The sequence below is a fragment of the Capronia epimyces genome (genome assembly GCF_000585565.1).
Source record: "Capronia epimyces CBS 606.96 chromosome Unknown aczIQ-supercont1.5, whole genome shotgun sequence".
Taxonomy (NCBI): domain Eukaryota; kingdom Fungi; phylum Ascomycota; class Eurotiomycetes; order Chaetothyriales; family Herpotrichiellaceae; genus Capronia; species Capronia epimyces.
Window position 1 is genome coordinate 1787684 of NW_006912908.1, and position 22235 is coordinate 1809918.

The window sequence follows — 22235 nt, forward strand, 5'->3', positions numbered from 1 at the left end:
TCAATGTCCGGATGATTGAATGACTCAAGACCGCCATGTGGATTGGTTGATTGATTGGTTGATTGATTGGTTGATCGATTGGTTGGTTGGTTGGTTGGCTGTATTACTGACCGCAGAAGAAGCAGAAGAAGAAGAAGAAGAAGCAATGCTAGCAGACCAAACAAGAGTCATTCATTGACGCCGTCACATTTAATTCCAGCCCTAGAGATCCCGACCAAGCCAACAAACCCGACCGAAAACTAGACCGGGCATGCCGCTCACAATCCTCGATTGAGGACAGGCAATCGGCTCCCCGCTCGTTTCTCCATCGCTCTCCACAGTGGCAGTGAATAGAAATTCCCCGGCGGGCGCTACACTGTACATGCTGCATCCAGTCGCTTGCCTCCCGCCTCTAGGGTTGCTAGGTAGGGACGATTTAGTAGTAGTAGGTATGTTCTGTATGTACTCCGTACTGTACATACACATACAGCCCATCAGGCACAGATGACGATGCCTGGGCTGTTTCTGTGAGCTAGTCCAGCGTTGTTCCAACAGACCAAAATTGTACAGAACAAGAACAAGAACAAGAACAAGAACAAGAACAAGAACAAGAACAAGAACATCTTCCAAGCTGAAAAAACTGCGAGTTACTACATAGTCCTTGCCAAATAATGGGTAGCATGCACATATAACATATATTACTACCTGCCTGCTTCATGGGTACGGATAGATGACTGGCCTTGCTCCCGCCTGTCCTGAAGCTCGCGAGCCTCGTGCCTGCTGATTCCCAGCTGGTCTAGGCGTGCCCGTGCCCCTAAGCCCGTGCCCGTACTCGGCGTCCTAGTCACCGCGGTGGGTGCGGGCTCTCTCTCATGTGAGCAAAATTCTCCACCCGGGTCACCGTCGCCGTCGCCACGGACTAGACTTTCTTTACACTCTGTTCAGAGATACTTTATTGCTCTTGGGCCGTCGCCGTTGGGTAAAGGCATCGCGAGACATGACATTGGTGAATCTTCGCCACTGTCGCCGTCGCCGTCGCCGTCGCCATTGCCGCCAATATGCTCAGCCGTATCCCCCCACAAACCCGTGCCAGTACCAGTACCAGCTACTCCGAATACCATGACTATCCGCAGCCAGACACGATATCCTCTCAACCTCGACACCTCTCCTCACTCACTCACCCAGACCCTCTGCCTTACGACAAGGGGAATTTCCAAGCCGGCCGGAAGAGAAGCGAGTCGGAACTCGATGGCACCGATTCGACTGACCGAGGGGCAGTCCGGCGCCGGATCAGTCGCGCCTGCGACCAGTGCAACCAGTTGCGCACCAAATGTGACGGGAAGCAGCCGTGTGCGCATTGCACCGACAGCTCCTTAGTCTGCGAGTATGCGCGAGTTCACAAGAAGAGAGGGAGGGCCCCCAAGAAAGAAATGGAGCAAGCTGAGGAGACGAGTTACGCAACACCTCAGGCCGCAACAAGCAATCATTCTGCCATTGCCCAGCCGGCACGTCCCCGAAAGTACTCGATTACGTCCTACTCTGGCCGAGATGGTATAGTCGACGGTGGCGCTGTGTCCTCCAGCAATCCGCCTGCGAACAGCAACTTTCAGGCCAATCACCACCCAGATTCGTTCTTTACCGGGTTTGATCCCACGCCCGGAATGAGCATGGCAAATGTTGGGCAAATGCACGAGCTGGATGCGTCGATGGCCTCTCAAATGGCACAGAGTAGGAGCATGGATTTTGCGGTCTCAAACCAAGCCTATCCGACGTCGACACTAGACTCTATGCACGTTCCGGGAGCAGTCCAAGGCTTCGGCTTTCCTCTGGGAGATGATTATTCAGTGGCCTTCATGGGCAAAGCACCCATGGTTGAATCGCCGGATTGGCTGGCTCTCACGTCTCCCATGTTCATCAGCGAACCTCTACCAGCACAGCCTCCTATCACAGAATCATTGAGATACCCTGTTCTTCTACCTCTTCTCCCCCACATCGAGTCTATCATCCCTCAAGCTCTCGCCTGCGATCTCCTAGAGCAATACTTCACAAGCTCAACGTCCGCATATTTAAGGCCGGCCAATCCATATGTCCTCGGATACATTTTTCGAAAGAAGTCCATCCTTCATCCAACTGATCCTCGACCTTGTACTCCTGCCTTGCTTGCTAGCATGCTCTGGATAGCAGCCCAGACGAGCGACGCCGCCTTCCTCACGACCCAGTTGGATGCGCGGGCACGGATCTGTCAACGATTGCTGGAATTGACGATTAACATGCTCAAGCCTTTAATCCACAGCCATCCCAACACTTCTGCGGCGACGCCCAATTCGAACTACCCTCAGTTGCCTCCCAAGGACGCCGGACTCGCTGCGTTGGTCGTGCCGACGTACTCTGGTGTACCTGGAGTAGACCGATCACAGATTGACAACTTGGCTACCTATATCCATTTGGCTACGGTAGTTTCCGCAAGTGAACGCAAGGCCGCGAGCCTTAGATGGTGGAATGCCGCTTGGTCACTTGCTCGCGAGATTAGGCTAGGGCGTGAACTGCCGCCCAATCCTCCGGGGCAGGATGGCGAGGAGACTGATGCTGGCATCAACCCCGCAGACAGTTCGATCGAGAACCGGAATGGCTCTCTGGATGGCACCCATCGCAAGGCTGTGGGCTATGTGTCTGAAGAGGAAAGGGAAGAGCGAAGGCGGGCCTGGTGGCTCTTGTACATGCAAGATCGTCATCTGGCCCTGTGCTACAATCGACCCATGGTCTTCCTCAATAAGGAATGCGAGAATCTATTGCAGCCACTAGATGATGACGTCTTCCAGGCGGGACGGTTTGACAAGGCATCGGATCCCAAACATCGGAGGCGAGGGCTGAACATCGAATGCACCTCCCATAGCGTGTTCGGGTATTTCTTGCCTCTGATGGTTATTTTGGGCGAGATCCTCGATCTCAACCATGCCCGCAATCGGCCTCGGTTCGGTCCGAGGGCGAATCAGCCCAAAAATTGGGACGAGCACACCGACGAAATCACTCAACAGCTTGAGTCATACGGACAGAGTCTCAAAGACTTTGAAGCTTCGGGGGGTCATGTCGCAGAGACCACCCACAATGATGTTGTGACGCCGTCGGTGGTTTCTGCGGGAACCAACGAGTCACACAATGCTTCCGAGCTGGTTCTGCAAACCAAGACCGTCGTGGCCTATGGCACCCATATTATGCACGTGCTCCATATTCTCTTGACGGGCAAATGGGACCCTATTGCCTTGCTTGACGACAACGATCTCTGGATCTCCTCGCAGTCTTTTGTAACTGCGACCGGACACGCCGTGAGTGCCGCGGAGGCGGTTGCGGAAATTATCGAGGACGACCCTGATCTGAGCTTCATGCCCTTTTTCTTCGGCGTGTATCTGCTCCAGGGTAGTTTCTTGCTGCTGCTCTTCGCGGACAAACTTCAGGGGGACGTGAGTCCAGATGTAGTGAAGGCCTGCGAGACGATTGTCCGCGCCCACGAGGCCTGTGTCGCTACACTGGACACTCAATACCAGGTAAGTAGATGCGGCTCTGTTGTGTGCAAAAGGACTTGTGCTGACGGGAATGATAATAATAGCGAAATTTCCGAAAGGTGATGCGCTCAGCTCTGCAGCAAGTTCGCGGACGTGTCCCAGAAGACCTGGCTGAGCAGCAACACTGGAGGCGTGAAGTGCTCGCCCTATACCGATGGACAGGGGATGGAACCGGGCTGGCGTTGTAAATACGAAGAACAAACATGACTGGATGAGCAACCTTGGATTGGAATAGTGGACATGTCAGTAATTCATGCGGGCATAGCTGGGGATGTTTTTGGCTACGGCGTTCACAGGAGATACCCAAAGGCGCTTCCTCACGATCGTACCTACACATTCTACTTACTGGTGGGCACCTAGTGGGTGTCACTCTGATCCCAAAGGAATGACCACAAAGCACGGTTATGGTCCAGGTAGAAGCAATAATAGCATTGGCCCCTAATCTCGACATTAAATATTGTACCTACCTTAGGTACCTAGTACAACTTGGAAGGGGTTTGTCTAGCTAGGTATACAGAGCAGTGTCAGATCAAAGTACCGTAGTAAATTCAGCACCAGTGAAGCCGTCGACGTGGTATTGCTAGCCGACGGAAGGCTATGCATAGTATTCATTTCATTGTCAAGCTTGCCTGGCTCTGTGATTGTGGATTGATGATTGATGATTGATGTGGTCTGCGGCTGGAGACGGTTTCCTCTAGTGCAGCCGAAATAAAATACCCACGGAAGAGACAGCAAGGAGCGCTCCCCAGCTGCAATTATGTACTATGAAATGGTGGTTGTTGTTAGGCGGGTGGCTGCAGGTTCCTGAGGCGCTTCCAAGCCTACAACTTTCCCATTCGTGGGCCGGAACCAGCTCATTCTCTTAACTCAAACACCGGCCAAAACCCAACCAACGACCAACGACAGGCTCGTCCCACCTCTCCCATACCATCCATCCCATCCATCCATCCTCCTGCGGCCTGGACCCTCCGGCAGTGGCCTCGGCTGGAAAAACAACTTCGGAGGAGCAGCAGAATACTGTGCAGTGTGCACACTCACGCCACAGCCGGGGCGACGAAAATCCTGCAGTGCCTGGCCAGCATGAGAAGTACGGATAGAGGATAGAGGGCACCAGGAACAATCAGGAGAAGAGAAGAGGTAGACAGGCAGACAAGACAGACAGACAAGACAACCGAGACCGAGACAGACCATCAAGGCTGTCGTTGTTCCTACTATCGTGCTATCCACCAAGCTACCGATCGAATCCGTCGATGGCCAAAGGGCTTGACAAGCCCTTCGATGGTTGTGACAAGTGTTATCGGTCACTTTTGGCGGCCTCGACACCTTTGATTCAACCTCCGAGTCCCTGTGGCTGCCTTAGGAGCCCCTCCCCTACGCCTTAGGAACCCTCCTCCTGCTCGCCTCCTCGCCTCCTGGCCTCCTTCCCCGATCGCACCCTGCACCCTCCATCAACCCTCTCTACCGTATGAACTTATCACTCCTCCCATGTTTTCCTCCTTCAATATTTCCCATCCGTCTCTCTTCCATTTCGCCCTGAACGATACGACTGAAGACCTTCATACCATGCCTTGTACATAGCCGCGCCCTATGCGACTCGACTCGACTCCAACTGCACGCCGACGCTCGACTCTCGTTTACCCACGCTTATCTCTTCTGCGTCACACGATGCACCGGTAGCCTGACGATTCCATCCCCCGGTGCTCAGTCTTTGAAACTCCGCCGGATTCTGTCGCCCGTCGCTCTCTCCCTCTTTTCGTGCTCACCGAACTGTCCTTCCCGCAAGTCGGAGACCAGTGTTGTGGTTGTGGTTGATCCGGACCTCCTGGCTGCCGAACCCAACAGTCCAGTCCGCGTTGCAAACTTCCCAGCGCAGCGGATCGGATACTCCCACAAGACCCAGGACCACGAAAATCTCTCCCCCATCCGAACACACGGTCTCCAGCCATGGCAGCTATGTCTCCGCCCCGTCCGACAGGTTAGTGATGGGTGCTGTCTCAGTTGGAGAAGCTTACCTTGCAGACGTCAAATGGCTGGTACCACCGCCCGGCTTGCCGACGACTAGTGGCTCCATTGACGTCTGACATTGCACCCGCCCACTTGTCTTGCTCCCATCTCCACATCCCTGCCATTGCTTTTCGAACCTGGTGACTTTTCTACATGTACCTATGTCTGTCCACCAATGCTAACATGCTTGCTTCAATTCCGTCCAGACGATTTCGACATGACCAAGCTGCAAAAGTCCTTGCAGCAACGACAGCGTCACTCCATCCGCAACAGTCCGCATGTCGCCAAATTAACCCCGGCCGAAATTCGGTCCTTGAACCACAGTGCACTTGCCTCCAAAGCAGGCAGTCAATCTAGCTCGAAAGGGTCTTCTTCACCGGCAAGATCGAGGCGCTCGGCCAATGCCACTCCGCCAACCAGTCCTGATCGCTCATCAGTTCTTGAAGCCCAGCATTACAAGGACTCGGTTTCGAGAAACTCCAGTCTCAATATCCCCACCCCACCCATCACGCCGAACGGGCGTCGAAGATCGTCCCAATCCAGCACCCATGGCCATGTTCCGGTGCAAAGTCAGACGAATGGTACAATTCACTCTCCTCGTCCCCGCGGATCGGGTCAAGCTGCCTTTATGGTGGCGAACGGGATGTCTTCCCGCCCATCAAGTTCTGGGTCCTCCACATTTCGTGGACTTCCCACTTACAGGGGGCCTGAAGTCACTCGGACAGGCTCCATAAACATGCTTCCTCGGCCTGCACCGAATATTGTGTCGAACCCGCTGTCCTATTTCTCACGACCGAGGCAAAGCATGGTCAGCTCGTCACCAGACCGTTGTCGGCATAATTCACAGGACTACGGCGGGAACAAGGCTCAGAGTTTGCGCAGCGCTCGTACCGATTCTTTGCCCAACCTCGACGGCCCCTCCTCTAGGTCTGCGAGCCCCTTGAGGGTCACCGATTCTCCCCTTTCAATGCTTGTCAATGAGACGGAGAAATTTCCAGTTCTTGACGTTGATGACCCTCACAACCAGCCCAAAATCCATTGCGATGACGAAGGCAACAAATCCGAAGTCAAGGGAACACAGACGCCAGCAAATACCAACGATGCGCCACTGTCGCCCGTTGTCCAGCAAACCCAAAGTCAGCCGGCAGAATCGCCGAAGAAGGAGCACAAGAAGCGGTATAGTATTGGTGTGGCTCTCTTTGGTAAAGACAAGAATGTTTCAGAGGGGTCGGAAACTGCACGCAAATTGCAGAAACCCAGACGGCGAACAATGTCCTTCACCAAGAAGGAAGCCCAGAAGTCATTACACGAAGAAACCCACCATGATATTGTCCAGGAAGTCAAAGTAGATGGAGCAACGATTGAAGATACTGATTCAGCGGCACATCCAGCGGTCCGACCTTTGTCTCTTATCATCCCAGGCGAGTTCAAAGGGAAGGAAAAGGAAATCGATGCCGGTCCCGTCTACGCTCGATGCTCCTGCTGCGGTAGACTAAAACGTCCACCAGGATATGCCAGCGAGCTAAGTCCAGTCTTGGAAAATGAAAACCTGAAGACGAAGTTCAGTTTCGAAATCGAACGGATGTCCCCGACAACACAAAGACGAAGCTCTGATGCTAGCCCAGACAAACATACGCCAATTATCCCTACAGAAATCGGCGGGAATGAGGCTCGTCAAGCAACTATTGAATCATACAAGGACCCGGTCAGCCCAGCTAGCGAACAGAGCCCCCCAAAGAACACCAGTCCCAGAAGATCAAAGAGACACTCTGATCCTCCCAGATTCGTCCGATTTGGAAGTTTACACGGCCGCAGAAATACCGATCCGACCGTGATCGACGAGGAAGACGAGGTCGACGTGGAGGTTAATGCCCCTCTCATGGATGCCCAAACGGGCATAGACGCTAGAGACGCCGGAATTCGAAATCTGGCTGCTGTCGAGGAAGTCGCGAGCAGCCGACCTGTAATTGAACATGATGGAGATCGATCATTCGTCGAGCCACAGTTCTGCGTGTCATCTTCGTCCACCGAAGTAGCAGCGGCTACCCATCCGCGATCGCCAATCCAGGAAACGCCGTCGGCCACTCTTGTCACACCGGCTCACGAGGCCAGCCCCGAGGATCAACCCGTGGAGACGCGGACGTCAAGTCCGACAAGCTCGTCACCCGACCAGAGCCAATCATTGCTCTGTCTGCCCGAACCATCTTTCGGACCAGAATTTGCACGAAGTAACACCATCTTGAGAAGCTTCGTCATGGAGTCGAATCGGACTGTCAGCAATCACGGCAGTGCCCTCGATGTGGGATTACCTGGCTCAGCGAGGGGGACGGGTGGTGTTGCTATGCCGGCAGCGATGAATCAGGCCCGAGCCCAATTGTTAGACACGGAGCGCCAAAAAGGTCAAAAATGGGTTGCCGAAGTCATGGCGGTTTAGATGTGGCTTCGGGGAGGGAATTGCACAAAACATCTATTAATTATCGTAGTAATCTTTGAGCGAGTTAGCGCATATAACGAAAAATGGAAATGAGCGTCGAAGTCGTGGGAGGCACGAGATGTGGTATTATTTGAGAGTGAATGACAAGCTTTACATACAGCAAATTCGTTTCAGACGCTAGATGGAATTACCCCCTGAACTTGGTTCGATATGCAGCTTCCACAAGCCCTGCGAATCGGCGACCATGGGTGATGCTCTGGCCATAAGATCCTCCTGCCTCCCTGCCTGATCTCGCATCAATCATGGGTCCCACAGCATTCCTGAACGCGGATCCTTCCATCTGCGTGTCCGTCTCCGTCTGGGCCGAGACTCACGCCCAGTTTTGGGATTGGGGGCCTCGATCGCTGTAGGTGTCGGACCCCAGCTCTGCAGCACCAGCGCCAAGGGAGGTGCTGTTCACGGCCGTCGTGCTCGTGACTTGGCTGTGGGTGTCGCTGCAGCGAGAGAGGATGCCAGGGCTGAGGTTGGGTTTGAGTTCGCCGGCGTCGATCTCCACGGGATAGACGGGACTCGGATTAGTCTGTCCTCCGTGCGCCACGAGTCCCGGTGCTCCTTGAAAGATGCCCAGGGGATTAGCATTAGGTCCTGCCGCCTCGTTATAGTGCGGTCCGTAACCGTAGACAGGCGGAGGAGACGGAGAAACGTGGTATGCCTGGTTCTGGTGCATCATCACGTTGGGCTGTGGTGGCGGCTGTGTGTACCCGAATGCAGGACCGTAGCCGTGCGGGTGCGGGTGCTGGTAGCCGGCCATCCCGCTTCCATAGCCCGGATGTTGGACCAAAGCAGGGCTTCCTGGCGTGACGGTCGTCGCGACAGACATGTGTTTTGGTTCGGCGGACGAGGCGCCGTATGCTCCCCCCTGTTTTTTATCCTGGGCCGCCCCAGGCCGGATTGGGCCGCCTGCCTCCGTTGCTGCAGCTTCGAGTTTGCGCATCCGTCCGCGCCGACGGTGACGAACAGCTAGACAGGCCCAGAGACCGCCAATCAGTAGCAGGGCGAGTACTCCGGCGCCGGCGCCGATGCCTGCTTTCGCGCCATTGCTGAGGTGTGTGGCCTCTTCTGATTCTTCCCCTTCATCGTCGGCACAGGGTAAGCCGAGCGCGAAGACTCTAGATTGGAGACGTTAGTTGTGGCAGATTCAACAGGACAGCTGCGGTTCTCTTTGTGCGGGTGGAGGGGAGTGAAGATATGTCGATGAACAGATTACACGATGGACAGGAGACGAAACGCGGGTTTGGGGACCGGGCAGGGGGCAAACCCACTGGTTGATGATCACGCTGACGGTGGGCGTCGAAGTCGTCGACGCCGCTGCCATTGAGACAGATATCGCCGAGGTGATAGATGCCAGGACCGACGCGTCGGGCGAATAGACCGTCGTGGTAAGTGAGCTGACACAGGGAAGGTTTCCGACGATGCTTTGGCCATATTGCGAGAAGCCGATAGGACTATGATCAAATTAACTGGCGTTGACACCCAGTGGTGCTGGGGGCGGCGCCAGTGCACAACTTACCAGCACACGGGATCCAAATCTTTCATGTCACTACCACAACAGTCAGCGTCAACATCAGACTGGAAAAGAATGAGTGAGGCAGCTTGAATCTCACTTGGGACAAACGGTCAGTGGGGCCTTGCTCAGCAGCGATATAACGCCGGTCGGAGTTGGGCTAGGGGTAGTGCCTGTCCATGAAGTGGTCGGGTGGTCTTCATCCTCACTTCCTTCCCCCGATGCAGACGCAGAGCCAGTCTGCTCAGGCTCGAATTGGGTGAGGTTTAGAGAGGGGCAGCAGTCCGGCCGGTCGTCTGAGCAGCCGATCAAGGGCACCTCGAGCGATCCGCCATCGGGGAAAGCCAGGATGGTGAATTGGGGTATGTTACATCTGTAGGGGAAGGTCAGATTAGAATGTCCCAACATGACAATTGTGTCACTGCTGCATACGTGCCGACAAGCAAAGCCTGGCCTGTGAACGGAACTGTTTGAATCGCTGGGAGTGTCGTTGGGCTCGAGGCATCTGTCGCAGTCGTGCTGACATAGGTGCTCCCTGTCATGGGCGAACTGGAGAGTGTGCTACTGGGGTATGCCGAGCCTGAGGTGTAGTCGGTCGACGTGGTGGCATAGGGATCAGTCGATGTAGTTGAGGCAGTGTCGTAGACGGTCGAGCTGTACACAACACCATCGGAATTGGTGCTGTACTCAACCGTCTGGGCCAGCGCTGGTAATGGAAAGGCTACAAGGCCAGACCAGAGCACCGCTATCGGCTTCATCGTCGTAACAAGTCCTCAAGCCTTTAATTTGAACCGGGAGAGGGCGTTTCCGCTTGTTGGTAGCAGGCCAGGAAAGAAACAAAGTAAAGAAGATATGCCCGTAGCCGCGGGGGTGTCTCGATATACCCCAACTTACCTGCTCGACATGATGTACGCTTAGTGGTGATTGCTACGGAATTTCCCATACATGACAGGGCCTGCGAAGGCTTGGGGCCAGCGGAGGCCAGAACTTGATGAGCGGTAATTCGTGCAGAGGCGGGTTGAATACGAACTGACGACCGGACAGCCTCACCTTCCAAGAGTCCCGGTAGCCCATGTAAGCAATAACCTCGCCTAGTCGAACCCAGACTCAACCCAGACTTGACTCTGAGGGGGATGGTGTCGAGGCGGACTGCAGAGAGCGATTGGGCAGAGCCAGTCTCGACCCCAATCATACGAGGAGTCAACACGAGGTTGCGTCCAGATGGTCCATGTGCGGTAATTGGATTCGTTGATGGCTGCCGTGACCAGGGGCTCGCATTGACACTAGCTTGGTGAGTCTCAAGAAAGTTGTCTCTGAGCTCTGAGGCTGAGCCCAGCACTCGCTTTGGATCCAGGTCAAGGGGCAAGGGTCAAGGATCAAGGCAGTGGAAGGATTACCAGTGGTCACATTGAACCTTGTGGTCTTGACTGGCCTGACCGTTCGTGACGTCCCAACACAAGGGGCTGTCCGAGACCATCACAGCGAGATGCACAACGCAAGATGCAAGAAGATCCTGTGCCCAGCGGTCTCCCTCGTTGACCTCTGAATGGAGGATGGAGGAAGAAGCATCGAGGCTGGTGTGGTGGTGGTGGCCGTAAGTGACGGACAAGTTGAACTGGTGAAGCTCCGAAAGACTCGGCTGCCGCAGCTTGGCAAGCTTGGCGCCCAGAGCTGAGGAGCAACTCGGGGCTGAGGCAGCCACCACTCACTCACTAACCACCACCACCACCACCACTGCTACCTGCTGCACTGGCATGGCACCGCGCTCCAAGACTATTACACATACATACCTTACATGACACCTGAATGCTAACTATCTCGACCTATTAGATTGGGGCTTTGCTGGAGGTGGTCTCGCTGGCTGTCCTTGTTTGGGTTTGAGATGACAAGATGTAGACTGGTCCCGGATACCTCTAAATACTCTTCATCTCCCTTCCCAAATGTCTACGGTACAGCTCCAGGTCACACTACGCACACGACAACCACGTGATTAACGTCAAGCAGGAGCAGGGGCAGGAGCAGGAGAGAGTTAAGTTCCGGTTGAATTTAGTCTACTCCCTTTAGATAACACCAATTGGACCAACACGTCTCCAAGATGGCTTGGACAATTGAATACAAACCAGACACCCTCACACATCATCCTGTCCACAATCATTAAGGTGACTCATGAATGTCAAAATCTGGTAAAAGATCGTATCTCCCGAGGACGCCATGCAGATGATCTAGTCCTAACTGGACTACATAAAAATAAAAAGAGACTTGATCGTCTCTTTACAAGCCCGGAGCAATCTTGCCAGCGGCTTCGGCAGCAACGCTCTCTTCGTACCACGCCTTGATATGAGCGGCTTTCTCAGGGCTTCGGACTTTGACGTCCATTTGGAATGGCAGGGGACCTCCGATCAGATTGGGGGTGAAGGCGTTGGCATCTGGCCATTTGGGTTGACCGTTGGCGTCGACAACTGGGTTGAGCTCGAAGCAGCCAACCACGCTGCCACAAGCGACGAGTAATTCGGCTTCGGTAACCTCAATACCTGGGCACATGCGGCGACCCATTCCAAAGCCGTGGTGACCCATGAGTCTCGGATGCTCTGTCAGAGGCTCTTTGTATGTTGGGTATTCCTTCTCGAGCCATCGGCCAGGGTTGTAGGTCTCTGCGTCGGGGTAGAGTGTGGGATTGCGAGCAAGAGCAAGATCGACGGCGTGGATGACGGCACCCTTGGGAAGGTAGTAGCCGTTCCATTCATCATCCTCTTCGAGAAGACGGGGCACACCTAGCGGGACCGGTGGGCGCCATCTGACGCACTCCTTGATCGCTGCACGAAGAATCGGCAGGTTGGGAGCATCAGCGACCTCGATGACGCGGTCTCCGATGACCTCATCATATTCCTTGCGGACCTTCGCCTGCCATTCAGGATGGAGAACCATGGCGAGGAAGAAGCAGTACAGGGGCCCACCAATGGTGAAGATGGCGACGGTGACCAGCATGCCAACAGCGTAGGCAGCCTCATGGTCATCGAAACCGAAAGAGCGCGAGCCACTTTCGGCCTCCTTGCGGTCAAAGTATGTCCTGGCGTAGCTGATAGGAGCAATTCCTTGGTTCATCTCCTCCCGAACCTGCTTCATCAGACCCTTCCAGAGCTTCTCCTCCTTTTCACGTCGTTCCCGGACTTTACGGATGGAGGGGTTAAGCCACTCCGGCAGGCCACCCAGGAAGGGCAACAGGTTGGTGATTGGTCCCGAGGGAGAAATCTGAGGGATGAATTCACCGGCATTCTTGCAATGGGCAGCAGCAGACGCTGGGCTGCCATAGCCGAGGCGGGCACTGATACGACCGCAGAATCGGTCGGTCAAAGCAAAATGGTCTTTAGGGTCGACCAGGAGCTTGTAGAGGAACCGCTTGCACTCGTGGCTGACATAACCGTAGTACTTTGAGTTGAAGCCCTGGGTCAGAACCGTGTGGGCGAACTTGCGTTGGTTGCGCCAATGGTCTAGGAAGAGATTAGCCAGACATATCTGCGGGGAATGTCGAAAGGACTGCTAACCGTCGTGAGCCAGAAGTGGAAGATATTGACCCTGCGAGTCGCTGCCCGGGACAGCAGGCACCTGCGGCCGCGAGGAGTAGATTCTCGCCTTCTTGCACAGCAGATCATAGGCAATGTTGGTATCGCCAATCCAGATGTGCATCTCACCACAAATCGTCGAGCGGAAAATCCCATTGTATTCATCACAGAACTTTTTCATGGCATACCAGGGAGCGTTCGGATCCACGTCGTGGACACGCCCAATGTAGGGGATGGTGCTCGTCGGACCCGGGATCAGCTTGAGCCCTGGTGGAGGACGGTCTCGGAGCATATATTTGATGATCTGGATGGCGGTAACCAGGACGAAAATGCCTGTGCCAATGAACCACTTGTAGGTGCCAATGGCCGTGACGGCGGTTTGGGGCTGGAAAAGAGCGTCGGAGGTCTCATTGGAATTGAGATAATGGGAGATCTGGGTCATGATGACCGACGGCGAGATTGAGGCCGCCATGGTTGACGAGGACTGCGTTTGGAAGGCAAGCAGGGGCCTAAACGAAGGGAAGGGGGGATTAAATATGGGAGGGCAACAAAAAGGAGAAGGACGGAGGGAGGAGGACTGTAGGTAATCATGGCTATTAACATAGGAGCTGGCTGGGCAGGCCACCAGCGGTCGAGGGGCCTATGGGAAGGCGCAGTCGAGTTCAGGGCTGATGCAACTGGAGCAAGCACAGAGGTCAGAGGTCAGACTTGTCCGTCGACTAGGCGGGCTGGTCAGCATCAGGACTTGACAGCACCAACGGGGGAGGAAATTGTCTGACGAGGGCGATACAACAATAGCTGGGAGGCTAGCGCCCACTAGCCCTGGGGCCATCCTGATACATTCTAGCCCGATTCGTGACTAGAGCCGCTGCACTGGGAGCCAAATTTGGAACACAAGCCAGCCACCATTGGCCCTCCGCAACGTTCCCCTGATACCGCAACCACGGGCCAATGGCCTAAGATTGGCATGTCCGTAGTGCCGCTCGCGGTCGAATCATGTCCCAGCAATTCACGGCCCTCCAGCGCAGCCTCTGCAGTGAGTTGCAGCAGGCTTCAAGCACTGCCGAGCTGGGGAGCTGGGAGCTGGGCCTGCGCGGTCACATGACTGCAATTTATTGGACTGGGCCCGGGCACTACTGGGATGGGTGTCAGGGTGCCAGGGTGGCGGCGGCCTCAGGGTTGGCCTTAGCGAGGAACTGCCCCAGGGATGCCGTGGGTTTATCAATCATCATCAGACCGAGATTCTCTCGTGTTGTATCATGCCATCCAAATACACATTCCATCGACCCGAAGGATCCTCTGACTCTTTGCTAAACGATTAGGCCCTAGGGTTTGAGAGAGGCTGAGTGTTTGCCTCTCACTCACCCCTGAAATCATACCCGGAGTCCTCGGAATAATGTGAAATGCAGTGGAACTGTCGTGTGGAACAGGAGGATTGAAGGTCGCGCCATGCACAGTTCCCACCGCGATATTGGCACCGTCATCTACGGAGTAAAATCATATCACTTGATAGATGGCAGATGGGGGAACGGTTTCAGCCTTGTTTTCCACGTGACTCTGAATTCAGGCTGCGGCTGCACCTCTCTTGGCATGAGGTTTTGCTGCCCGTCAAGTTGTCGTCGCATGGTACTATCCTGCCCAAGGCCATGGTGATTACCTTCACAGCACAATAACATAAGACGAGATCATCCTGGACATCCGAACATCCCACATTCACTCAACCAATCCCTAGCGAGCCCGTGAGAGCAGACTGCTACGCTCTCATCATGCCCAAGAAATGCGGTCGATGAGCCCATCTCCCATCTCACACCATCTACGATAGCTGACAACCGGACTGAATACTGAGTTCTGGGGAAAGGATTCTTTAGGGCCGCCTGTTGCTGCTCATGGCCTCCTCGAACAACGCGTTAGAACCCGTCCATTTGCCCTACTGGCCAACCTGTCAAAATGCTCTGACTTGGTCGTCCGAAGACTTGGCTGTCGCTGCAGGTGAGGTTGTGCATATTCTGACGCCGCGTTATGTTTCACAATCTCAACGGCTTGCGGGTCACAGGCAGTGGCATACTTACACCTTGCGTGTGAATATGTTCGAGCCAATCGAATGGCCGTACCAGTCTATGGCTCCTCTCAAACATTTCTCCCTGGGCGAGGAGCTCTCCGACTCGGCGATCGTGTCGCTTGCATGGTCGCCCCCGGGCTTGGCCCTGTACAGAAGGAGTGTTCTTGGTATTTTGACTTCAAATCTTGTCCTATCGTTCTGGGAATCCGATGGTAGAGTGGGTGTGTGGAAGCGGACTGGCATCGTCAATCAAAATATACCCATTACTGCCGCCCCTAAGACGGCTGACAATCCTAGACGCAAGAAAAGGATCCGCGCATTCTGCTGGTGTCCTCAGCTGCAACCTTTTGGAGCCTCTAGATGGAGCACCCAGTTACTGGTGGTTGCAGACGATGACAGAACCATCCTCGTGTTTCGCGTCCGAAAACATGATGGTGCAACTTTTGGGGGATGGCGATTTGAACTTGTGGCAACGCAGACAGTTCAGAATACCGATTTGCACCTGGAGGGGATGAGCACTCTGAGAAGTACGCTTTCCACCTCGTCCCCTATATCGAAGCTCGCGACAACTGAATGGCAACCCGAACAAGAGGTAGATTCAACTTCTAGGACAGACGTTTTGACCTTACAGGTGGACATGGGTCAATGCACTCAGCCAAAGCACCTTTCCATTCACGTGGTGAGGACAGCCGGGGACAATGCGGACCGCTCTTACTCCTCCCAAGATCTGAAAGTGTCGATTATAGAGTCCAAATCAGCGTCAGATCTTTCGAAGAATGATCCGCCTCTCGAATCTTTTTTTGAAGCAGCAATTCACGACATCCAGTCCGAGTACAATGAAAAGTTCAATCTTGGTGGGAGGGTGCGCGTCCGGAACTGGGGTACAGCCATGTCTTGCGACAAGACTCATGCTGCAACCTGCATCTCATGCCATCCTTCTGATATGATTGAATATGGCATGCCATCCAGTCAGCATACGGTGGTATTGTTTGCTCAGCTACAGCAGCCCTTGGCTCCTGAAAGTCCAAACTCCATCCGAAGTGATGCTGCTGTTCGCGAGGAGATTCTCCACTTCATCACGAACTCTCCGGCAGATTGGGTCAAAACGGCCATGGACAGGAACATCGTCCGCAATGCCGCTGCTCTGATTTCGTCCGAACTCAAAGACCGTCCGTCTTTGGCCAGGTGGGCAGCCTCCACATTGAATCATCTCGCGGGTAACCACGGAGGAGTCGAAAGAGGTGGGAAAATGCAACAGAGTGGCCCGATGGACTCGGGTCCAGAAACTGATGTCATCTTCGAACATGACGGCGTCCCTGCTAGAATCTCGACCGAAGAGACCTGCGAGATTTGCGAGGCATCAATACCCTTCAGTTCCCCCCTAGATGCAGCGAGGTGTATCAACGGACACCAATTCAGCCGATGCAGTATCTCCTTCGTTGCGGTCCAAGAGCCTGGAGTGTCCAAATATTGCGCCAAATGCGGAAGGCAATTCCTCGACCCTGGCAAGCTGGAATTCCCCGAGGGTCCAAGCTTGAGTCAAGCGTTATTCGACCAGTTCGACATTTGCCCCTATTGCCAAGGCAAGTTTCGCGGTTGAGATTGGAATGCGGCTCGAGGTGAGGCTTCGTGTCACCATCCCCATCCCATCCCAGCTGCAAACAGGTTCGACTCGCTCCATTCTGAGGGCAACATATATCACGCGTTGGTCGTTCTTTGTTGCCGTCCGAAAAGGTCAAGTTGTCCAGGCTCTGCGCTCTGTAATGGCCGGCAGCGTCCACTTACGAGTACCACTGCCGCAAACGGCAATGTTCTTTCAACAGCAGCAACGCCGCGGCCGCGGCCGCAAGCAACCCACCATGGCAGCTCTTAAAATGTCTTTCGACAAGACTCCAACGTTGGAAATCCTGAACATACTTCAAGTTGATTCGCATCCATGGTGTTCAATCCAACAAGTCCCATCCGTGTCTTTGGCCGCCGACCTGTCATCGTTCCCCAGAGTGCCACACAACCAAGCGCAGCAGCTACTGCTGAAAACGCTTCTAAAATGTCGTCCGCAGATGCACCACAATCCTCATATTCCCTGACAGGCTGGCGAGGAGAGGTTTCACGCCTCATGCGACAGTCCCAGGAGCGACATCCGCATCGTCAAGAGATCAGCCGATGGTCGAAGACGAGCACAGAGTCAGAAGCTCCGGAAGCGTTGCAAGCGCCATCGTCCAAGAAAGCGACTGTCCTCAAGAAAAGGAGTAAGCAGCGCAGGCTTTCCAAGGACACTACAAACTCTAGCCCGGTAGATCCATCCTACGACCCTGTCACCAAAACACTACGCCCGGTGGAGACTTTCGAGATGCCTCCAATTGCTATTACCGGCCCAGACGAACCTCGCTCCTTCTATGAGTCCGGCTCTGACGATTCAGGCGACAATGAGCACATCATTCATCGAGCCAGCAGTGTTCGAGTGGCCAGGCCGCACATTGTTCAACACAGCAACGCCTCGGGCGGCTCAGTCCCAAAGTTATACGCGCCTCCAACATCGACAGCAAGCCAAGGACAGGCATCAGAGGTCTCACCCGCGCGTGGTCCGAACCTCAAGAAGCTGCAAGATATGGCTGCATCTGCCGAGCGACGACTAAACAAGGCCGTCTCCGGTGGGCCAGCGGAGGCATTGAAAGCATTGGAAGGTCGTGATACGGATCATGAAGGAATGACTGCTTCCACAGAAGCGTCGACAGCCCCTGGATCGCAACAGGACAACACCATGAAGGAAACCATCCTTGAATTCCCTGACACTCCTAGCAAGCTCGAAGCCCTGGATACTTTGCCTACCCCGATGGGCGGGTTTGGATCACTCCGAATGCACAGCACCAACACGAATACGAATACGAACACCGACACCATGTCCTCGAGCAGCACGTATGTGACGCCAGGATCCATCGACGGCCTGCGCTCGAATCCCACAACAGAGACGGACAGGAAACTATCTCGGGCCATCTCGGCTCCTGTGCGCAACTCGACGCGTCGCGTCACGATCCGTCCTGCTGCGCTGGTGATCAACCGGACGGACAACGACCCCAAACTATTTCGGGAGTCTGTCGTCAGTACACCCTACCCAGCCAGACATAGCAGCATCGGCGAGATCGACGAGCTTCAATCGCAGGAGATGCGAACACCCAGGTCACTGCGCCGCACGAGACCCCTGTCAAACCACAAGGAAAGCGAATTTGAAGGAGAGAAATACACAGATGAGTTGGGGGGAGGCGAGAAGTCGCAATCACAAGATCATGCGCCCGAAGTGCCGCTCTCAACGAAACCTTTGCCCTCTGCGCCAGCCACGTCGCGCTCTGACCGGTTCCCGTCGCCGGTGGCGCCGGAAGTGTTGCTCCTCGACCTGCGGCTTGCGCGCCACCCTTCGGCGCGGATCACGGTGGAGATCGAAGTGGCTGACAAAACCACGTTTGACGATGAGGCTCTCTTCATGGTCATCCGCGAGGTGTATCGTCGCAGACTGCTCGGCGTGGTACGTAGGTTCTTCAGCTCCAGGACACTATCGTACGCCAGCGTTGCAAACAACAGTACGAGTACTATCGCCCCAATCTTAACCAATCCCACTGCATCTGGGCTTCGAGCACTCGGGTCCTTGCATGGCCAACCCTGGACGCTTTCGGAAGGTGCACCGGAAATCGACGGCGGCGATTTCATCAAGCACCTTCTAAGCCCGCGCCACGGACGGCGGAGGAAGATGTGGCTTTTGTGGTTGCGCAACAGCCAGTACTCTTGTGACTCATCTGCGTCAGCATCGACGATCGCATCCCAGGCCCGGCGCTCTCGCGTAGCATCACCATCATCATCATCACACAGCCCCCAGGCGCCTGATAGCCCGGTGTTTTCATTTCTGCATTCGCGCCACAGCAGCAGCAGTGCAGGGGGAGGCGGAGGCGGAGGCGGGAACCACACCCACTCCATCAACAATGACTTCCTGTTGTCTTCGCCGACCATGACACCCAACCACGCCGTTTCCGGGCTCGGTCTTTCGATCAGGCCCAGTATCAGTATCCCACGCATGCCGTTCCAGCCGTTCCCTTTCCAGTCCAAGTCGACCGCGACCCGCCGTCACCGTGCCGGTGGTGAGCACGTCCAGTCCGGCCCGCCGACATTGTATCTCCACCACAGGTTCTCGCTGCGCAAGCTCGTGGCCGTGCTGGCTCTCACGTTCTTTTTGGCCGTCTTCACCACCACCATGTGGATCTTGTTCGGAGTGCCTGGCCGAGGAGCCGACCAGGGCAACGGCACGACCGAGGTCCAGGGGAAAGCGTACACGTTGAGTTGGAGGCGGGATGCGCAGAGCCGAGTCGGTGTCGGCCTGGTCTTGGGCATTGTCGTGTTGGTAATGGGTTTGGTTAGTGAGGCCGTTTGGCTCTGGGTCAGTTGGATTCTTGTCTGAGGGGAGCGGGAATATCAACTCCAAGGGGAATCTATCTGCAGGTGCGACATTTTGTGGCCTGCGTTGTTTCTTTGTGGCCTAACCCTGTGTTGTTTCTGTGGCCCGTGTGGAAACAACATAGGATACTGTGTAAGAGAAGGGGAAAGCAGGAATGACGGGTTAGATGTTAGAGGTTAGAAAGGTTACCAGGCACCTACATCAACACAGGACATGAACTGGAATGAGTGTGCAAACAGTACTATAGGTAGCTAGGTAAGGCAGTCTTGAGCCGCGCGAGAGCTGCCGGGCCGGATCTATTCTCATGCCTGAAGGATTACGTAGTACTGCGAGTCGAGAAAGGGGATCAAGGCTGAAAAGAAAAAAGCTAGATCCTAGATATAATGAACGAATTAATTTTAATTGATTCATCCGACCGTCTGTCTAGTCGTGTCGAGGATGGACTGTACTCGAGCCTAAGCCTAAGCCTGGCTTCTTCCAGCTCAGCTCAGCTCAGTTCAGTTCAGTTCCGGTAGTGAGCGAGAGAGGACGGGACTCCTGAGTGAGTGCGTGTGTGTGTGTGTGTATGTGCGTGCAAGGCAATTAATTCGATCGTTTGCAATAGGAATGCCTTGCCTGGAGTTCTGGTGCCTCTTTCTCCTCTGTACCGTACCTAATGTATGTCCAGTATGTAAATAAGGTAAGGAATATATATCCAGTATGTATGTAAGGTAAGGAATATATGTCCAGTATGTAAATATCTAACATAGGGAATATATTTACGAATATACCATCTGCTATGGTATTCGCATCGTTTCCATAGTTAGGCAACATCAACATCAACATCAACAGCAACAGCAGTCGTGGTCTACAGCAAAACCTTGAGATCTATAATATCATGTATTGCCAATGCCACCCCCAGCACATGTTAATGTTACACAATCCCAAAGGTTCATGATTTCAGTCCGCCACCACACCAACATCTGTTCTCGCCTTCGCGCTCCATCTGAATGACGACATCCATCTTCCGCGAACGTAGATACATGTCCACTCTCTGCCTGACGTCCTCGAGATCGGCCGTCTGCGCGGCAATGACATGGATGACTCCTACCACAGTCGGGTCTTCGGCCCCGCCGCTACAGGCTGTTCCATCACTATCCTTGTGGGAGTGGCCGTGGTTATGACCGTGATCGTGACCATGGGAATGCGAATGCCCGTGGTGGTGACCTGGTTCTTTCTTGATGTCTTCCAGCCAGAACTTCGGCACAGTATACCCGGCCACACCTCGGATCTCGGCAACGCCGCTGAGGATCCCACGCAGGTTGTACTCGATGTCGGAGTTCAGGGACAGCAGAAGAATCTTGGTCGTCGATGTCACCAGAGGGATCGTGGAGGCGAAGATCAGCACCGCAATGATGCACGATGCCAGCGGATCGAATCCGCTCCAACCGGTCAGACGGACGAGCACGGTCGATCCAACCACAGCCACTGACCCAAGGGCGTCGGCCATGATGTGGAGGTAAATGCCTTGCATATTCTCGCCTCCATGATGGTGGCCGCTTGCTGCCTTCTTGCCTTTGACTGGGGATGCAGACGCCGTCAGCGGCGTCTCTGCCTCGCTGTGGCCATGGCCATGTTTGTGGTCGTGATCGTGGTCGTGATCGTGGTCGTGGTCGTGGCTGTGGCCGTGATTGCCATGATTGTGGTCGTGGTCGTGCCCATGATCTCCATGGCCATGACCGTGCGCCCCGTGAAAGGCGAAGATACCGACGAGGTTCACAACCAAACCAATGGTGCTGACCACGAGGAGTTCCATCGTACGGCTGACATCGGCACCGGAAAATAGCCGCTCGATTGCTTCATATACAATTTCAATACTGATAAGCATTAGGAAAATCCCATTGCCGAGGCCTGCCAGAGTATCAATCTTGCCATAGCCGTAGGGAAACTTGATGCTAGGAGGCCATTTGCTCATGACTGCCGCACAAACGCCAACCAGTAAGGCAACACAGTCAAAGAACATGTGTATGCTGTCGCTGATCAACCCTAAAGATCCCGTCAAGACGCCATATGTTGATTGAACCACCATAAAACACAAATTTAAGATCATAAAGTAGAAGATCCGCCGGGAGTCATCGTCGGCAAGGATCCCATGGAGGAGAGAGTAGTTCTCGGTCGATTGCAGTAGTAATTGAGTGGGTTTGGAGAAGCTGCGCTGGAATGTAGGCCGTCCCGGGTACGCCTTTACGTTTGTATCCCTCCTCTTGGCTATGTATTGATCGCCCGAGATATCGAGGGAGGGTGCAGGGCTGACGTGGGTGAGCCGATGTACACCTGTATCAACCGGAGGAAGCCTGTTCATCTCGCTTTGGTGGACAACGGACTCTGAGGGTATCCGCGCCAATGGAAAGGGAGCGGTCAGGCGGCTTCCTGTCCGGTGTCGTTGATGGGATCGTGATGGTGTGTGGGAGTGTGAATGCGAATGCGAGGGTGTGTGAGGATGCTCATGCTTGCAATTGTCGGTCGCAGCAACCGGCAAAGTGAAGGTCGCACTCATGGCTTTTTCCGCAGAGGGCGAAGACTGGGCCAGTCTGCCGTTTGGTACCACATCCAGCGTGGTGGTCGAGGACGCGTTTGGAGCTCGTGTAACCGTGA

At 54.6% G+C, this 22235-nt stretch overlaps 7 protein-coding genes across 7 annotated transcripts; 4 read left to right on the forward strand and 3 right to left on the reverse strand.

Moving 5' to 3' along the window:
* Positions 1-1037: 1037 nt before the first annotated feature.
* On the forward strand, positions 1038-3727 carry A1O3_06596 (uncharacterized protein; the record flags this gene model as incomplete). The annotated part of the gene is made up of 2 exons (XM_007736714.1): positions 1038-3521; positions 3584-3727. 2 exons carry the CDS (start codon positions 1038-1040, stop codon positions 3725-3727), a joined length of 2628 nt encoding a protein of 875 aa, XP_007734904.1.
* Positions 3728-6348: 2621 nt separating this feature from the next.
* On the forward strand, positions 6349-7977 carry A1O3_06597 (uncharacterized protein; the record flags this gene model as incomplete). The annotated part of the gene is made up of 1 exon (XM_007736715.1): positions 6349-7977. The coding sequence occupies one exon, from the start codon at positions 6349-6351 to the stop codon at positions 7975-7977; it is 1629 nt and encodes a 542-aa protein (XP_007734905.1).
* Positions 7978-8347: 370 nt separating this feature from the next.
* A1O3_06598 (uncharacterized protein) lies at positions 8348-10299 on the reverse strand (the record flags this gene model as incomplete). The annotated part of the gene is made up of 5 exons (XM_007736716.1): positions 8348-9146; positions 9300-9482; positions 9548-9577; positions 9642-9914; positions 9974-10299. The coding sequence occupies 5 exons, from the start codon at positions 10297-10299 to the stop codon at positions 8348-8350; spliced, it is 1611 nt and encodes a 536-aa protein (XP_007734906.1).
* A 1513-nt stretch (positions 10300-11812) lies between these two features.
* A1O3_06599 (uncharacterized protein) lies at positions 11813-13573 on the reverse strand (the record flags this gene model as incomplete). The annotated part of the gene is made up of 2 exons (XM_007736717.1): positions 11813-13029; positions 13084-13573. 2 exons carry the CDS (start codon positions 13571-13573, stop codon positions 11813-11815), a joined length of 1707 nt encoding a protein of 568 aa, XP_007734907.1.
* A 1414-nt stretch (positions 13574-14987) lies between these two features.
* Positions 14988-16760, forward strand: A1O3_06600 (uncharacterized protein; the record flags this gene model as incomplete). Its single annotated transcript, XM_007736718.1, has 1 exon — positions 14988-16760. One exon carries the CDS (start codon positions 14988-14990, stop codon positions 16758-16760), a length of 1773 nt encoding a protein of 590 aa, XP_007734908.1.
* Positions 16761-17096: 336 nt separating this feature from the next.
* Positions 17097-19604, forward strand: A1O3_06601 (uncharacterized protein; the record flags this gene model as incomplete). Its single annotated transcript, XM_007736719.1, has 1 exon — positions 17097-19604. The coding sequence occupies one exon, from the start codon at positions 17097-17099 to the stop codon at positions 19602-19604; it is 2508 nt and encodes an 835-aa protein (XP_007734909.1).
* A 928-nt stretch (positions 19605-20532) lies between these two features.
* On the reverse strand, positions 20533-21942 carry A1O3_06602 (uncharacterized protein; the record flags this gene model as incomplete). The annotated part of the gene is made up of 1 exon (XM_007736720.1): positions 20533-21942. The coding sequence occupies one exon, from the start codon at positions 21940-21942 to the stop codon at positions 20533-20535; it is 1410 nt and encodes a 469-aa protein (XP_007734910.1).
* Positions 21943-22235: the final 293 nt, after the last annotated feature.